This window comes from Hibiscus syriacus, unplaced genomic scaffold (genome assembly GCF_006381635.1).
Source record: "Hibiscus syriacus cultivar Baekdansim isolate YM2019G1 unplaced genomic scaffold, ASM638163v2 tig00002799_pilon, whole genome shotgun sequence".
NCBI lineage: Eukaryota > Viridiplantae > Streptophyta > Magnoliopsida > Malvales > Malvaceae > Hibiscus > Hibiscus syriacus.
The window spans coordinates 1,772,760-1,791,545 of NW_024061945.1; the positions used below are offsets into that span (position 1 = coordinate 1,772,760).

General features: G+C 30.9%; 1 protein-coding gene across 1 annotated transcript; it reads right to left on the reverse strand.

The window, feature by feature from the left end:
- Positions 1-17,047: 17,047 nt before the first annotated feature.
- On the reverse strand, positions 17,048-18,341 carry LOC120151297 (lecithin retinol acyltransferase-like). The gene is made up of 2 exons (XM_039163808.1): positions 18,260-18,341; positions 17,048-17,541 (listed from the first exon to the last, which is right to left on the reverse strand). The coding sequence occupies exons 1-2, from the start codon at positions 18,339-18,341 to the stop codon at positions 17,048-17,050; spliced, it is 576 nt and encodes a 191-aa protein (XP_039019739.1).
- Positions 18,342-18,786: the final 445 nt, after the last annotated feature.

Consider the following 18,786-nt stretch of genomic DNA (forward strand, 5'->3'; position numbering starts at 1 on the left):
GTGCCAAGCTTAGAGTTACCGCTCGTCAATATGAAGTCCGAGCTCAGGAGGATTGCGATGTTGTTGATGTAATCATAGGTACCTTTAGCATATTTTATCTTATAGTCACTACTCTAGTCGACATAGGATCTACCCAATCTTATATATGGTATGACCTAGTTCAAGAAAAGAATATTCCAGTTGAGAACCTTAAAATAGGAGTTCGAGTGTCCAGTCCTTTAGGATTGAATGTCTTAGTAGACAAGGTCAATCGTAGATGCCCTTTCAAAATTTAAGGTGAGACATTTTTTGCTGATATTATGAAGTTGCCTTTTAGAGAATTCAATCTGATTTTGGGCATGGACTGGTTGTCAGAGCATGATAGGAGTATGAGGTGTAAGTTTTTATGGCTTAAACTCTTAAAAGATTATGAAACTAGGATCATTATGTTTTGTAAAAAGCCAAAGGGTGAAAGGGTTGTGTTAGCTTTTAAGGCTCAAAGAATGTTTGAATAGGGTTATGAAGCCTTCTTGGATCATATAGTTGACACCAAAATTACAGTGTCGAGGATTGAGGACATCCAAACCATTAGAGACTTTCCAAATGTGTTTTCGAAGGAGTTGCTCAAATTACAGTCAGATTGGAAGTTAGAGTTTGACATAGAGGTAATGCTAGGGTCCACTTTAGTGGCCATTGCTTCTTATCGCATGTCACCTACATAACTTAAAGAATTGAAGTCATAATTCAAGAGTTTCTCAAGAAAGGGTTTATATGGCCAATCATTTCTTCTTTGGGAGTGTTGGTTCTCATTGTTAAAAAGAAGGATGGGTTTAAGAGGCTGTACATCGACTACCGTCAGTTTAAAAAGTTGACCATCAAGAACTGTTATCCCCTTCACATAATCGATGACGTCTTTGACCAACTTAAAAGAGCATGTTTTTTTCAAGATAAACCTGAGGTCCTAGTATTACCAGTTAAATGTTAAAGAAGTTAATATAACAAAGATGACATTTAGAGTAAGATACAGTCACTATGAGTTCCTTGTAATACCGTTTGGACTCACCAACATCTCAGCGGTATTTATGGACCTCATGAACAGGGTCTTCCACCTGTGATTGGACCAATTCGTAGTGGTTTTCATTGATGACATCTTGGTCTATTCGTGATCAGAGAATGAACATGACCGCCATCTCCACATAGTTCTTCAGACTATTAGTGGCCGAAAACTATTTGTAAAGTTTAGGAAGTGCGAGTTTTGGTTGTTAGAGGTTTCTTTTTTTTGAGGCATGTAGTGACCGCAGATGATATTTGAATTGGTCCTTAGAAGTTTCATGCGATACTTGAGTGGAAGCCACTAAAGGGCGTAAAAGAGGTGCATAGTTTCTTGGGTCTTGCGGGCTATTATTGTCGATTTGTTAAGGGTTTTTTATGATAGCATCCCTAATGACTATGTTGCTTCAGAAGCGAGTGTCATTTGTGTTGGGTGAGAAGCAACAAAGAAATTTTGAGTATGTATAATGATGTTTCGCTAAACGACCTAGGACACGTGTTGATGCAATAGAGAAAGATAGTGACTTACGTGTCCCTTCAGCTTAAGCCTTATGAGCGGAATTACCACACCCACGATCTATAGCTTGCAGTCGTAGTCTTTGTGCTTAAGATTTGGAGGCACTACCTGTTTGGGGAAAAATGTCATATCTTCACGGATCACAAGAGTTTAAAGTACATGCTTCCTCAAAAGGAGTTAAACTTGAGATAGTGTAGATGGGTAGAATTGTTAAAGGACTATGATTGTGTTATCGACTATCACCCGGGAAAAGCAAATGTAATAGCTGATACACAAAGTCCAAAGAAAATATCAGAGTTGAGAGCCTTATTAGCACTCTTGAGCATATCTAGCTGATACACTGAGTCAAAAGTCGATAACAGAATATAACGCGAGTTAGTGAGTGAAGTTAAGAGACTGCAAAGTTTAGATAGTCGCTTAAGAGCTCAAGTGGAGCAAGTCCACCGAGGTGAAACCCCAGGGTTCGAATTGCGAGATGGTTGTTGTTCTTTAGGGGACGATTATGTGTACCCAAAGTCGAGCAGTTGCTTAATAAGATCCTTCACGAGGCCCATTATAGTCCACTTTCAGTTCATCTGGGAAGCAATAAGATGTACCAAGAGCTTCGACATCTTTATTTTTGGTGAGGTATGAAGAGAGAAGTTTTTGAGTTTATTGCAAAGTGTCTGGTGTGCCAACAAGTTAAGGCAAAACATGAAGTTTCTTTGGGGTTGCTTTAACTGATTCAGATACCACAGTGGAAGTGGGACAGAACAACTATGAGTTTCGTGATCGGATTACCAATGACGAGACATAAGCATGAATTTGTTTGGGTGATAGTAGATCGGTTGACTAAGTCTTCTCACTTCTTATCAGTCAAGATGGACTTTACTTTGGAGAGGTTAGCGAAGCTCTACATCCGTAAGATTATGAGATTGCATGGAGTTCCGACTCTGATCATTTAATACAGAGATCTGGGGTTTACTTCTTGATTTTGGGTTGCTCTTCATGATTCTCTAGGCACCAAGCTCCACTTTAGCACCACGTTTCACCCTTAGACAGATAGTTAGTTAGAGCCCATTATTCAAGTTCTTGATGAGATGCTTAGGTGCGTCATCATTGATGTTGAAGGTAGTTGGGAGGATCATTTGCCTTTGGTGGAGTTCGCATATAATAATAGTTATCAATCGAGAATCCAAATGGTTGTACGAGGCTCTTGCTTTTTGAGTTTACGATTTTACCTTCTCATGTTACGTGTGTTATAGTTTGGTCACCTTGAATTATTTACTTTTGCTTATTTTAATTTCCTGCATGTAATTTTAAATATTTTCATTTTGGTCCTAAATATATATGGGTTTATTACACTTTCAGTGTTTGTAATGTATGATTCTTGTATTATATGTTATGATATTTATTTTACTTGTTGTTGTGACACTAAAAATTCCATTTTTATTATTTAACCCTATATTTGCATAATACGAAAAATATGTGCCTTGAATATTATTAATGTATAAAATATATATCGGTATCATTAAATATAGATATTTGTATAATTTGTTGCATATAGGTTTAGGGTTTAATTTAAATTAATTTGCATGTAATTGGTAAGCTAATTTACTTTCCATATATTTATTTGATTATAATGTTCATATATATATATATATTCAATTATGGGTTTTGTGTATATATGGTCTAAACGTGTACTAAGATTAAAAATCTATGTTTTTGTTACTTATTGTATACTATATTTAATACGAGTAAGTTATATATGTTGAATTCTTTAAATATATAATTTATTGTATGTATAATCTCGTAATATATTAGTTCACTAATACAACAACTTTTAATTTTTTTATTTGCATTTATTAGATTTGATAAGTAGTCTTATTTTTTAGTACTTTCTTAAAATATGTATGTTACATTATTAATTCATAAATAACTATTATTAATATTAAATATTTTTTTTGAAAATAAATTAGATTACTTAAGTTTCATCCATCTTTGAACTTAATCATTTTTTATTAATATATTACTTTATATTTTGATTATATGGGTAAAGTATAGTAATGGTCACTGAACATTTCTGAAGCTTGCATTTACGTCCCCCAACTTTTAAAACTTGCAATACAGTCCCTCAACATTTATTCTGTTTGCAATATGGTCCCTCAACTTAAACCACCGTTAGAAATTAGGGTAAATTATATAAAAGGTTATTGAACTTTTCAGACACTTGAATTTAGGTCCCCCAACTTTTAAAACTTATAAAACAGTCCTCAATTTCATTCTAAACCCTAATTTCCAAAGTAATTCAATTTCATTCTAAACCCTAAATTCCAAAATAATTCAATTAAATTCAATTATGTCAGATTTATTATTATTTAATTTCATCTTATTTCATGTGATACGTATTTTTTATATAAATATAATAGTATAATTCTTATCTGTTGAAGAAATTTTTTAATTAAAAAAAGTAGTTAGGATATAGAAGAGGTTGAAAATAATTCGAATTTTAAATTTATAAAATGTTATTTTGACGTATAAATAAAAGTGTAAACTACTAGGTTGACAACTTAACTATCTAGCCCTTTTTACTTTTGTCATCGATCTTTTAAATTTATCAATCATACAACATAATTATTTAACTGTTTCAACTAAGCCACTAGTCGTTACCAATTGATACAAATGATGAAGTGGCAGTTAAAAGGAATTGACATTATTATACATTCAGTCTTTATTATTTATATAAGCAATTTGGTCCTAAATTAAATAGAATTTAATAAATTAATCATTTAATTAGGATCTGACATGTGTTAGCACATGATCATGACACGTGTCATTGGTGACACATGTCACCACCTAATTATTTATATATGCTATCAATTTGGTCCCAAATTAAATAAAATTTAATAAATTAATCATTTAACCAGGATCTGACATGTGTTAACACATGATCATGATATATGTTATTGGTGACACATGTCACCACCTAATTAGAAGAAAATTAAGTTACAAAGAAGTAAAATTTGGGTCTTGGGCAAACTCAAACCTGAGTCACGCAAATGAACGATACAGGGTGGAGCCACTAAGCTGACACCATCGTTTGTGTTAAGAGATATACAATAATACATATACTAATAGTATGACCAATGCCAGAAAAAAAGAATATAATGGAAAATGGAAATAATGAGATTTGAACTTCGGCAAAAAATTTGAAAGCAATAAATGATGGGAAAATATTATTTTTTTACAATAAAATATTATATTTGATAAATTGTTTGATAGATTTAATATATTTTTTAAATATTAGTTGATACAATATTTTAAAAGAATAAATTTAAGATTTATATATTTTTAAACTAAATTTAATAATTATATTTTTCATATTTATAATTCATGATTATATATATAATCTTAAGTTGAGTATTTCTAATATAATTAATAATTTTAATTTCTTATTAAAAATAAAATATTCAAAAATATAAATGATTCATACATTAATATGAATATATTTTTTATTTATACATCTAAATATAAATATAAATTTATATAAATATATTTTTATTCGTATATTAAAATATTTTGATTAAAATATAAACATATTTTAAATACTAGTTTATACAAGAAAAATAAAATATATCAAAAATATAAATGATTCATACATTTAAATATAAATTGAATCATTTATATTTTCTATACATCTATATTTAATAAGAAAATAAAATTATTGGGGGACTGTTTTGCAAGTTTTAAAAGTTGGGGACCTAAATTCAAGTGCCTGAAAAGTTCAATGACCGTTTATATAATTTACCCTAATTTTCTAACAGTGATTTAAGTTGGGGGACCATATTGTAAACGGAATAAATGTTGGGGATTGTATTGCAAGTTTTAAAAGTTGGGGGACCTAAATGCAAGCTTCAAAAATGTTCAGTGACCATTACTATACTTTACCCTGATTATATTTGTATGTATATATTACACGTAAACATATCATATACTTATGTTTATACTATATTTTTATATATGCATATTATTTGGCATTTTAGTTGTAGTGTATTGTACTATGTGTTATGTTTTGCATGTAAAACATATATAGTACGTATTTTAAATGATGCATATTTTTTTATCTTTTAATATTTATAATTTAGGTGAACGTACAATTAGAATTAGTTACATGACAACATTTTTGTAAAATGTATGAACCCTCATAAGCATAACTCGACTTAATTCAAATAATTGGACTAAGGGTAATACCTTTTCATTTTAAGTTCATTGTGAAGTGATTGTCTTAACGTATAGAAAATAATTTCCGATAATTTTAAAATGAAAGTGTGTCCCATCAACTGAAACCCTAAAATTTGACCACACCTAAAATTTGGGAATGAGAGAAAAAGAAATGTCCATCTATTTAAATTCTTCGAGAAAAGATCGTTAGAACTTATAAAAGGACCGACCTCGACATCTTTAAATAATTGAATATTCTTATTCTTTATAAAAAGATAGGTAATTTTTAATTTAATTTGTTTTATTTTATCATTATACGTGCAATTTAAATTAATAATGAATTTTATAATGAAATAGTTGTAACACCTCCAACCCGCATCCAACCTGGATCCGAGTTCATGGTGTCATATTGACTTTTCAAAACGCTTTCTTTACAAATTGGTAAAAATTTGTATCCATAATTAAAAAAATGAATAATTTTCATTAATTAAAACATTTGGTTTTACAAAACCTATCAGAGCATAACTAATACAATTTTCTTAGTACATGCCAACAAAATATAACAATCAAAATTCTTTACTGATGTGAACTTCGTAAAGGAGATGCTGATCTGTCTTGCTCCACTTAGCTTCTCTTCTCGCTTTCCAGAACCTACGTGTGAAACACCCACACGCTAAGTCGATGACTTAGTGAGGCATATAAACATATAATGGAAACTTTAACTTATAATCATGCATGAACAATTACTACTATCATGTCATACACAAGCATATATCCATTCATATATCAAATCCATACATGTACATATATAATTATCTTCTTTCTTATCATTATCATATGCTTATTATCATTGATACCTCTTATCGTATAATCATGTACTTATCATTTATACACATCATATATTACATATATCATTTTACAAAGGAATACATATATTATCATACGATTTCTATAATTCATCTCATTTCATATAAGCATATACAACATACTTATATAAAGTATTTGTTGTTATCTCTATCTTAGCCCATGTACACATATGAGAACTAAAGATATGCGAGTATTTTGAGGTTGTGTACGCATCTGTTGTCACCACAGCTCGTATAAAATCCACTAAGTGGCATATGAAATCTGTGTCCCGAATGACATATCCATATGTTCCGAAGAACATAGGTAGCTGTCCATATGTCCCGATGGATATAGGTAACTGTCCATATATCCCAAAGGACATAGGTAATCCTGTCCATATGTCCCGAAGGACATAGGTAAACTATCCATATGTCTCGAAAGACATAGGTAACCCTCGACTCTTGGCATGCCAATTATACCTCTAGCTCTCCTGACACTTAACATGGGCATTCTCTTTTATATCGTTTCACATAGTCGTATCTCATATGCTCATAGCTTTTATCATATCATTCACATCGCATAGCTTATCTTTTGTGATCATGAAATCACATAATTTTGAATCATATTTTCATATAACTCATATAATCCTTTTATATAGTTCATATCTTATTATCATAATTTGCATATCACATATATTATATTCACATACTTCAATATCCTTGAACTTATTTCACTTTATTATATTAAAACATAGATGTGTTGTCTTATGCCTTATCAATACTATCCATTCATATAATCTCATTTTACCTTATAAGTAAATACTACTTATTTTATCTTACTTTTTGATTTATTCACCTAATTATTTATATCAGTTCACATGGTTTATTATACAACTTATATCACCTTTTCATGTATTACACATATCTTATATCACATAGCTCTTAGCCATAATATTATATGTTCATATAGTCACATAGTTCATTTCACATAACCTCTTATATTCATATTATATAACATATAAACTCCTAGTTTCTTATCCAGAATATCATATAATATACTGATAAAGTGTCATAATCCACTTAAACATATCGACTTTCCTATATAACTTATTTGACACATTTGTATACTAATTTATGCCAATATCTCTTAACGTATATTCTATTCTCATTTTTCATTTAATCACTCAGACTTAATTCATATAATTTATACCTTGTTATCATATAACTATTTATATATCCTTATTCACATGACTTATCACACCAACATATACTTATACAAATTATATAACATACCTAATAATATATGTTAACACATATACTCATGCATACATATAATTCATAACAAACACATACTACTATCTATGAATTCATGCATTTTACTATTGGAAATAGACTTATCGCAAGTCTTATTTCCCATTAAACATCATATGCTAAATAATGTGCACTCACCTTTACCTCACTTGCTATCAATTACCCCTATGACTTCCTTTCGTTCAATTAAATTCTAACTCAGTAGTCGATCCAGAACTTTCTTACACTTGATGTCTACATAATCATACATTGATACATATTAGTATTTCAAATGGCATACTCTACTCTTTCATTTCTTAACTAAAGGAAATGTTACTTTCATTTCTCATTTAAAATAGGTATCGGTACACTCTATAGGGTATCGATACATCCTTTAACGTGTGTATCGATACACTACCTATGTATCGTACACAAATTACATTCGAAGTTTTCATTTTAAGAGGGTATCGATACACTGCCTATGTACTGATACCCTTTGAATATCTTTCTGCATTTTACTCCTGATGTATCGGTACCTGTTGAATGGGTACCGATACACCCTAGCCCAGAATTACATTTTGAGCACGAAAATCACTTCATTCTAGCTCAATTGTGCCATATTTCAACCCCTTTCATATCCTTAACTTACATATACTTACTTAAACCAATTAATACTTATTCAATACCTTTTTAACTTCAAAATTTAATCCTCTATATAAAATTCAAGAATCATACTCACATTTCAACATGTTCTAAATCCTATTCTAACACTTCATTTTTCCATAATTAGGTTGATGACAGGTCAAATTTAGCCTCAAACTTCAATTACTAATTCTTTTCCAAGATTTCACTTTGAATCCTCTAATCTTTAATCTCTCATAACTTGTTAATCTTTTAGTTTCAACAAACCTTAATCTCTCTTTAAACTTTCTTACTACCCCAATAATCAAATCCAACTTTAAAATGAAAGAAAATCTTAACTAGAGACCAACTTACCTTATGCATGAACCCACGGTAGTGAGGAAGAAGAAACTGAAGAAGACTCTGGAGAAATTCTCTCCTTTCCCACGTGCTTATGTTATTTAAAGGGGAGGATAAAATCTTTCCTTTAAAACGACCATAATACCCTTCCAATAATCCAACTTTGATATCAAGTCCTAAACAAAATTTCCAAAATAAATCTTTGAACATTTCAAATTTTCTAATTAAACCACTAAACTTTAAATTCTTACAATTTGGTCACTGACTATGTTTTTGGGATGTTACAATAGTAATATTTCTTTATTTAGATTGGAGTGAGAATTGACTACTATAAGGCATGAGATGTAACATCCCAAAAGTTGAGTTAGTGACTAAAATGAAAGTTTTTAAAACTTAGTAATCAATTTTGGAAAAATTTAAAAATTTAGGGGTTTAATTAAAATTACTTTGTATAGGAGTGATTAGTTAAGAATGAAAGATGAGAGGGTATATTGGTCTTTTCCCAAGAAAGATTTTTATCTTTCCATTTGGCGGGTATAAAACACATGGAGAAGGAAGAGGAAAATAGAAAGAAAAGTCTGGAGACTTATGACTTCAGCTAGCTTCTTCTTCTTCTCTTCCTGTGACTCCGTAACTAAGGTGAGAATGTTTTCAGTTGGTTAATTCTAGTAATTTTTGAGTTGGTTTTATTCTTGGGATGTTAAGAAAGGTTAAGGGAAGTTTATGGTGGCTAAACACTAAAAGAATTTCAAGTTATGGGTGACTGAAAAAAATGGTTTTTAAGTGAATTGATGAGAAAATGTTAATAAATGAATTTAGAAGTCATATTTGACTTGTCAATGGTCTAATTAAGAAGTTAAAAGTAATAGAAGTGAATTAAGTAAAAATTTATTAAGATTTTTAGTTTCAAGAATTATTATGAGATAGTGAAGACGATGATGTGTTATATGGATATAGAATGATATAAGTAAGTATAGTTGAAGTTAATGGTATGAAATGAGTTCAAAATGAGAGGTTTAAGTAAGCTTTGGTAAATTCTCGGGTTAAAGAAGGGTGTTCTGGGCATGAGGTATCGGTACTGTTCATCAAGTACCGATACTTCAAAGCAAAATAAGTAGAAATTAAGCTTGGGGTATCGATACTAAAGGAACAATATCAATACCATATGATAAAATGTAATGAAATCTTTAAGAAGTATCGATACCTAAAGAGTGATAACGATACTAGTTGAAGAGGGTATCGATACCAAGTGTCTAGTATCGATACCATTATCATGTTACAAAATCAGAATGTCAAAATGGTATCGACACCGAGAAGGGGTATCGATACCATAGAAGAGTAGTATCGGTACTGTATTGGGAGTACCGATAGTATTGAGTATGAAATGTTAAGTTAAATGTTTCTTTCAGCTTAAGTTATATTGATTGGTTATAAGTAATTCGAACTCGATATTCATATAAGTCGTATATTCATGTAGATATCGATCAAAGTAAAGTCAAGAAGATTCGAATCTATAAGAATATACAAGAGTCATAAGTATTCGAATTGGCTAGTGAGGCCAAGGTGAGTGCATACTAGTAGGAAATATTATTTGATGGAAATTAGACTTGCGATAAGTCTGTTTCTGACATTTTTTAAAATATGATTGTATGAGTAGAATAATGATTATGATTGTAATGTGTGAACATGCCTTGTATGCATTATATGTTATGTGATTATGTCAAGAAGAATATAAGCTATGTGGTTATGAATTATATGAACACATGTTATGTGATATGATATATATAACTATGAACTAGGAGAATGTTATATGATCTAGACAATGATCAGTTATGAGACTACATGTGAAATAAAATGAGTCATATGAGTACATGTATAAGTGACAAAACGGTTGACTATATGAACATGTGAATATATGTCTATGAGAAGACATAAGAACAAGATATAATAAAAGTGACAAGAAATATGAAATTACACGAAAAGTTGAAATAAGCTATACGAAAGTGATCTACATGGCTATATGTATATGTGATACAAGTTATGTGATATGATAAGTATAAACGATAATGACCATGTTATGTGATATGAGAGCTAGGGGTATAGTTGGCATGCTAAGAGTCGGGGGTTCTATGTAGTGCTTCGGGACATATATGTTATATGAGGTCCTTCAGGACAATTTTATATGCCCCTAGTGGGACTTTATTCGAGCTATGGTGATAACATATGTGCACAACCTCTATGTACTCACATATCTTTAGTTCTCAGAAGTGTACATGTTCTATTAAAAGACATATTATAAATGAAGTGTATGTGATGTTATGTGTTCTTCTTGGTGCAATGTATTATATGTTTTGTATAAAGGATAAGTATAAGATTATATGATAAATGAGATTAATGATAATGACAAGATTATTGAGGATGGCCATGATAATATATGTATATGTTTGCATTTTGTTATATGTAATATTATATGAGTGATATGATATGATGATATAAAATGTTTTTTTTTATTGTTAAGTATTTAAGTTCCATTATATGTTTTATTATGCCTCACTAATTCAATGACTTAGCGTGTGAGTGTTTCACATGTAGGTTTCGAGAAGATGAAAAGGGATAGAAGATAGGCAAGTCAAGTCAACTTCTCATTTCTAAAGATCACATCAGAAAATACTTGAATCATATGTATTTTGTTTTACTGAAAGTAGTTGGCATGTAATTTAAAGATTTGGAACAAGTATGCTATGATAGGTTTTGTAAAATCATATGTGTTATATAATAGAAATCATTCGGTTTTATTGTAAATGTTTAATTAAATTTTTAGTTATTTTGTAAAAGAAAACGATTCGAAAAGTCAATGTGACACCTCAGATTCGGATACGGGTTTGAGATGTTACATTTAATGGTATTAGATCTAAGGTTCAACAGATTCTAGGCTTAAACCGAAGTCAAATGAGTTTTAAAATATGTACATTCTAACACGAAGTGAAAATTTTTTGATATGATAGAGTAAGTAGTGTGATGTCTTGTTAATGGAGTAGGATTATTATGTTATATTAGAAGTATAGTAATGAAAGTTACGAAGTGAGCGAAAGGTGATAGACCTGATGGTGGTAGCAATTCACCTGCCCTGGTCAGGCAGGATGAAGAACGTACACCTCAGGAAGTTCCTTATAAGATAAAGGTTGTTTTCAGAAAGTTGAAAACACGTTAGAATAATGTTAGAGGGTCTCCACTGCTTTGAATCAGAGAAGTTATATGAAGAAGTTTCATTAATATATGGATAAGATAGAATATGGTTGACAAATGTCACCATAAAAACGTTAAAAGATCAAATGACGTGGATTTAGATATGGTGGTGTATTCTGATCACGTAGATGTGATTTAGTCAAAGAGATAAGGACTCATATATCTGAAGGAGGCTAAGAATGTAGTAGAAAAGTTTGTGATGATAAAAAGAATATGTGTATTGTGATTCGAACAATGATTTTACTAGAATAAGATTTGCTCAAGTAGTGTGGATTATCAGAATTTTGAAGCTATGATAAAGATGGGCAATCAGAGATAAGTATAAGTGATATGAAAAGAGTATGAGAGCATAAAGGAAAAGATATGATTTTTGTTAGCAAGAGATCTTGATTTTTGGAAGTAATAAATAGATCAGGAAATGAAAGATGGAATTGAAAGGATCAAGTATGTCAAGAGTGATATTGAGGTGAACATTTATTATAAAAGTAAGAAATGTTATATAAAAAGATTGTTTGATTTCGTAAGGTATATGCCATAATTATATCTGATGAAGATTTAAGGTTGTGTTTATTGGTCAAGTAGAAGTAGTTATAAACGGATAAAGATTTATTTATATGTATTAAGAAAGTTTAAGATACAGTCGAATGATTATATTCCCTTTGATCAAGTTGTTAAGGAAATGTATGTTATTTTTGAAATGAAAATGGATTAAAGGCTGAGTTATTATTGTAAGGCAATTAGAGAATGATGAAAGAAATCAATTAACTAATGATCGTGAATGGTAAGGATTGTGATTTCTGTCTATGTGATGGGTGACATTATATGGATTTATAAAGGTTGAATGTAGATGAAGAATTGAGTGAGGAAAAGGTAAGTCTATTAGAGGTAAACAGGAAAGATTAAGTAAAGGAAGCAACATGAGAACATTAGAAGATATGTGTAGGCAGTGTTCTTATCGATTTGTGCAGTAAAAATTCGAGGACGAATTTTCTTAAAAGGAAGGAGATTAGTAACATCCCAAAAGTTGAGTTAGTGACTAAAATGAAAGTTTTTGAAACTTAGTGATCAATTTTGGAAAAATTTAAAAATTCAGGGGTTTAATTGAAATTACTTTGTGTAGGACTGATTAGTGAAGAAGGAAAGATGAGAGGGTATATTATTCTTTTCCCAAGAAAGATTTTTATCTTTCCTTTTGGTGGGTATAAAACACGTGGAGAAGGAAGAGCAAAATAGAAAGAAAAGTCTGGAAACTTATGAGTTCAACTAGCTTCTTATTCTTCTCTTCCTGTGACTCCATAGCTAAGGTGAAAATGCTTTCAGTTGGTTAATTCTTGTAAGTTTTGAGTTGGTTTTATTCTTGGGATGTTAAGAAAGCTTAAGGGAAGTTTAGAGTGGCTTAACACTAAAAGAATTTCAAGTTATGGGTGATTGAAGAAAAATGGTTTTTAAGTGCATTGATGAGAAAATGTTAATAAATGAATTTAGAAGTCATATTTGACTTGTCAAGGGTTTAATTAAGAAGTTAGAAGTAATAGAAGTGAATTAAGAACATGTTGAAAATCTAGTAAGATTCTTGGTTTCAAGAATTATTATGAGATAGTGAAGATGATGATGTGTTATATGGATATATAATGATATGAGTAAGTATAGATGAAGTTAATGGTATGAAAGGAGTTCAAAATTATAAGTTTAAGTAAGCTTTGGTAAATTCTCGAGTTAAAGAAGGGTGTTCTGGGCATGAGGTATCGGTATACTGAAGGAACAATATCGATACCATATGATAAAATGTAATGAAATCTTTAAGAAGTATCGATACCTAAAGAGTGGTATCGGTACTGGTTGAAGAGGGTATCGATACCAAGTGTCTAGTATTGATACCATTATCATGTTACAAATTCAGAATATCAAAATGATATCGATACCGAGGTGGGGTATCGATACCATAAAAGTGTAGCATTTGTACTGTATTGGAAGTACCGATACTATTGAGTATAAAATGTTAAGTGTTTCTTTCAGCTTAAGTTATATTGATTGGTTATAAGCAATTTGAACTCCGATATTCATATAAGTTGTATATTCGTGTAGATATCGATCGAAGTCAAGCCAAGAAGATTCGAAGCTATAAGAATGTACAAGAGTCATAAGTATTGGAATTGGCTAGTGATGGCCAGGTGAGTGCATACTTGTAGGAAATATTACTTGATGGAAATTAGACTTGCGACCATTTTGTTTCTAAAATTTTTTAAAATATGATTGTATGTATAGAATAATGATTATGATTATAATGTGTGAACATGCCTTGTATGCATTATATGATATGTGATTATGTGAAGAAGAATATAAGCTATGTGGTTATGAATTATATGAACACATGTTATGTGATATGATATATATGACTATGAACTACGAGAATGCTATATGATCTATACAATGATCAGTTATAAGACTACATGTGAAATGAAATGAGTCATATGAGTACATGTATATATGATAAAATGGTAGACTATATGAAAATGTGAATATATGTCTATGAGAAGACATAAGAACAAGATATAAGAAAAGTGACAAGAAATATGAAATTATATGCAAAGTTGATATAAGCTATGCGAAAATTATATACGTGACTATATGTATATGTGATACAAGTTATGTGATATGATAAATATAAATGATAATGACCATGTTATGTGATATGAGAGCTAGGGGTATAGTTGGCATGCCAAGAGTCGAGGGTTTTATGTGGTCCTTCGGGACATATATGTTATATGTGGTCCTTCGGGACAATTTTATATGCCCCTAGTGGGACTTTATTCGAGCTATGGTGACAACATATGTGCACAACCTCTATGTATTCACATATCTTTAGTTCTCAGAAGTGTACATGTGCTATTAAAAGACATATTATAAATAAAGTGTATGTGATGTTATGTGTGCTTCTTGGTGCAATGTATTATATGTTTTGTATAAAGGATAAGTATAAGATTATATGATAAATGAGATTAATGATAATGATAAGATTATTGAGGATGACAGTGATTATATATGTATATGTATGCATTTTGTTATATGTAATATTATATGAGTGATATGATATGATGATATGAAATGTTTTTTGTATTGTTAAGTATTTAAGTTCCATTATATGTTTTATTATGCTTCACTAAATCAATGACTTAGCGTGTGAGTGTTTCACACGTAGGTTCCAAGAAGATGAAAAGGGATCGAAGATAGGCAAGTCAGGTCAGCTTCTCCTTTTTAAAGATCATATCAGAAAAGACTTGAATCATATGTATTTTGTTTTATTGAAACTAGTTGGCATGTAATTTAAAGATTTGAATCAAGTATGCTCTTATAGGTTTTGTAAAACCATATGTTTTATGTAATAGAAATTATTCGGTTTTATTGTAAATGTTTAATTGAATTTTTAGTTATTTTGTAAAATCAAACGATATGAAAAGTCAATGTGACAAATCGGATTCAGATCCGGTTCTAATACGGGTTGGGGGGTGTTATATGAGAGGTATTTTCTTCTCAATAGGAAATAATTAATTATTGTCATTTTTTTTCCTAAAGTTCAAAGAATATTATTTGAAGGGATATTAATTTAAATTGAATTTGAACTTGTAAGATTCATGCAATGACAACTAATTAATCGACTATGTATCGATTTAGGACGCTGTGGGGGTGCTAATCCTTCCCCACGCGTAATCAACTCCCGAACTTAATTTTTGATAAGCAGACGTTAAAATGTTGTTTTAATAAATTTTAATTTAAATGTTATTAAAATGACAAAACGTTTTGGGTGCCCAATCACACCCGAATCAAAGATTTGTGGCGACTCATCAAACCATATTTTATTTTGATTTTTAAAAGGAAACGCAAAATTAATCCAGCTAAGAAATTTATTAATCACTTAAAAATTAAATTTGCTTTCTAATAAATCATTTTGACAATAACACAAACTTGATAATGAAAGAAGGCGAAAATGACAAGATTGAAAAAAATCAAATTAAAAAAACTCGTTAAGAAAACGAGCAAACCCGATGAAAACATAAGCTTGTTAATGGAAGAAGAAAGCAAAAGTGTTGCTCATGATTCCATTATTGCAGACAATTCTAACATGTCTGATATCATATACTAAATGTTTGAATTTTTTTTCTAAATGCACCCTTTGTCGCTGTACTTTACTCACTCTACTTTTAATTTTTCTAATTTACTCATTTAATTTTCGAAATGTTCATATTTTGATCACTATAAATTATTTTATAAGTATTTTCATATGACGTGACATGTTTTATTACTATTTAATATAAACATAATTTAAAATATAAAATAAAGTCAGAAGGTGGTCGAACACCACCGTCGATCGCCATCGACCTCCGTATATGGTGGCTGTTAGATCTCAAATTTCATGGGTCGGTTCGCCTCAACCTCCCGAATCCGAATCTGGCGGTTGTTTCATCCAAAATTTCCCAAAACCAATGAGTCTCGACTGCAACATTTCAGCTTCCTCAGTTTCACTCTTCAATTTGTGGACTTCAGAGCATGTTCCGAAAAAATAGAGGTCAGATCAAACTCAAAGTGTCGAGACGAAGCGACCCGTAAAATTTGAGACTGAACGGCTATCATCTAAGACGGTCAACGATGAGCAATAATGGCGTCCGACTACCTTTTATTTTTATTTTATATTTTAAATTATTTTTATATTAAATGTCATCATATGAAAATAATAATAATAAATGTCATATCATATGAAATAATAATAAAATAATTAAAAGCGGTCAAAATATGAGTAATTTGAAAGTTCAATGAGTAAATTAAAAAAATTGAAAATATGTATCCGTTTATTTGCTGTAAACAAAAGTAATATGAGAAATCGAAGTCACAACAACAACGTATGAATCTTAAATTAGAAGTAGTATAAAGACCGCCGATGCATTTAAGTTAAGCTGTGATGCCTTTTGGAGGCGGTGATCCCCTTGCTCACGGCATAAGCCGCCGCAAGAGGAACAGTAGCAATCGCACCGACAACCGGAAATATAAACGTCAGTCGTTTAATATGGCCCATGATCTGTTTACTTTCGGCAAAGCCCGTCTTGCAATGCACGGCGAAGTCCTCGCAGTTGTTCGATAAGAGGTTGTAGCTGCCAAAGCCGCCGTGTTCGAGCAAATGGGCGGCGGAGGCGAGGACTTCGTGTGGTGGCCTGGCGGCGCGTATGCAGCACGTACCGTTCTTTTTGAATTTGTGTTCGAAATAGGAAACGCCATACTCATAGACCTTAAGCTTTTTGCCAGCAAGGAAGCAATAAATGCAGATTTTTGCTATTTCGCCATTGATAACCCCCTTGTTTATGCATTCCTTGCATGTATACGGTTGAATCTTCTTTGCCTTTCCAGCCAGATGAATCACCATATTGTCACCCACATAGATTCCTGAGGACTCAATTGAAAACATCAAAAAATTATTGGTTTAAAATGTAGTTATAATCTAGTTAAGATATTATTTTTAATTTCGAAATACTAATGTTTGTCTTGATCTATATTCAATTTTATTATTAATGGTTAATATATATATATATATATATATATATATATATATATATATATATATATATATAGGGTTGGTCCATTTGGCTGTATAGGAATGAGGTGCTGCTTAATAAGAAACCCTGCTGTGTGAGTCATTTGTTTGCGACTACCATGCTTAGGATTGGGTTGTGTTGTAAATGTAAATGGCCGTCATCAATTTCAAACATTCTGGACTTCACTCGGCGTCCTAACCTGCATATTGTTTCAAACTGAAGGGGCAGATAGCCATTTTATATGTCAGAATTTTGTATTCCTACGTAGTGGATATACCATGTCCTGTTGTACATGTTGGTGAGGGGTAAAGGAGTGAGATTCTGATTAAGTTATATCGTTGAGCATTGATAATAAAGTGCGTCATTTTGCTGGTGTGAGCGCCTTAAAAATAGATTTTGGAGAACTCTGGAATCCAAGAGGAATGGTTTCTTGGAGTATTTCAGGGGAGAGTTTCGATTGACAAATACATAACTTTAACCGTTTATTATTATTTATCCGATAATATATATATATATATATATATATATATATATGAATAAAAATTATATGAGAAGGAAGAGAAGCAAACCATGGTGATCATAGAGGCCTCCCCTTCTTTTGCAGTAGATGTGATCGCCTGCTTGAAGCTCACAAACCAACTTTTTCCCCATTTAGTATTTTTTATGATTTTAGCTGTACAACTATTTTCTATTTATAGTCCTTGTGAAACGTGTGATTTACAAAATGGAATTTACCAAGAAATTAAGTTGTGGAAAGAATTGCCAATAAACATTAGCCTCCGTTTATTTTGAAACTTCTAATTTGGTCCCCCCCAAATGATATTTGCAAGGAAATTACATCCACTTTTTGCAATTTTCATTATTATTTTCTTCAGTCAACTATCGGTCTTGTAATGGGATGTCTTTCGGATCCTTTTAATACTCTATAATAATTGCATGATAGTATAAATATTTTTAATCATTAATAATATGTACACATCCTACATATACACAGCTATTTAAACTCGACGTCTGAAGACAAGATAATTCTTACAACATTTGACAAGAAACAAAATCTTTTTTTTTTCTTGTTTTATAATAGACTAATAAAAATAGA

Bases quoted from the DNA above. Each gene is read 5' to 3' on its own strand.
- LOC120151297 (XM_039163808.1), bottom strand. From the start codon at position 18,341: ATGGGGAAAAAGTTGGTTTGTGAGCTTCAAGCAGGCGATCACATCTAC. The intron at 17,542-18,259 runs GTTTGCTTCTCT...TTGAGTCCTCAG, and splicing joins AGGCCTCTATGATCACCATG to GAATCTATGTGGGTGACAAT.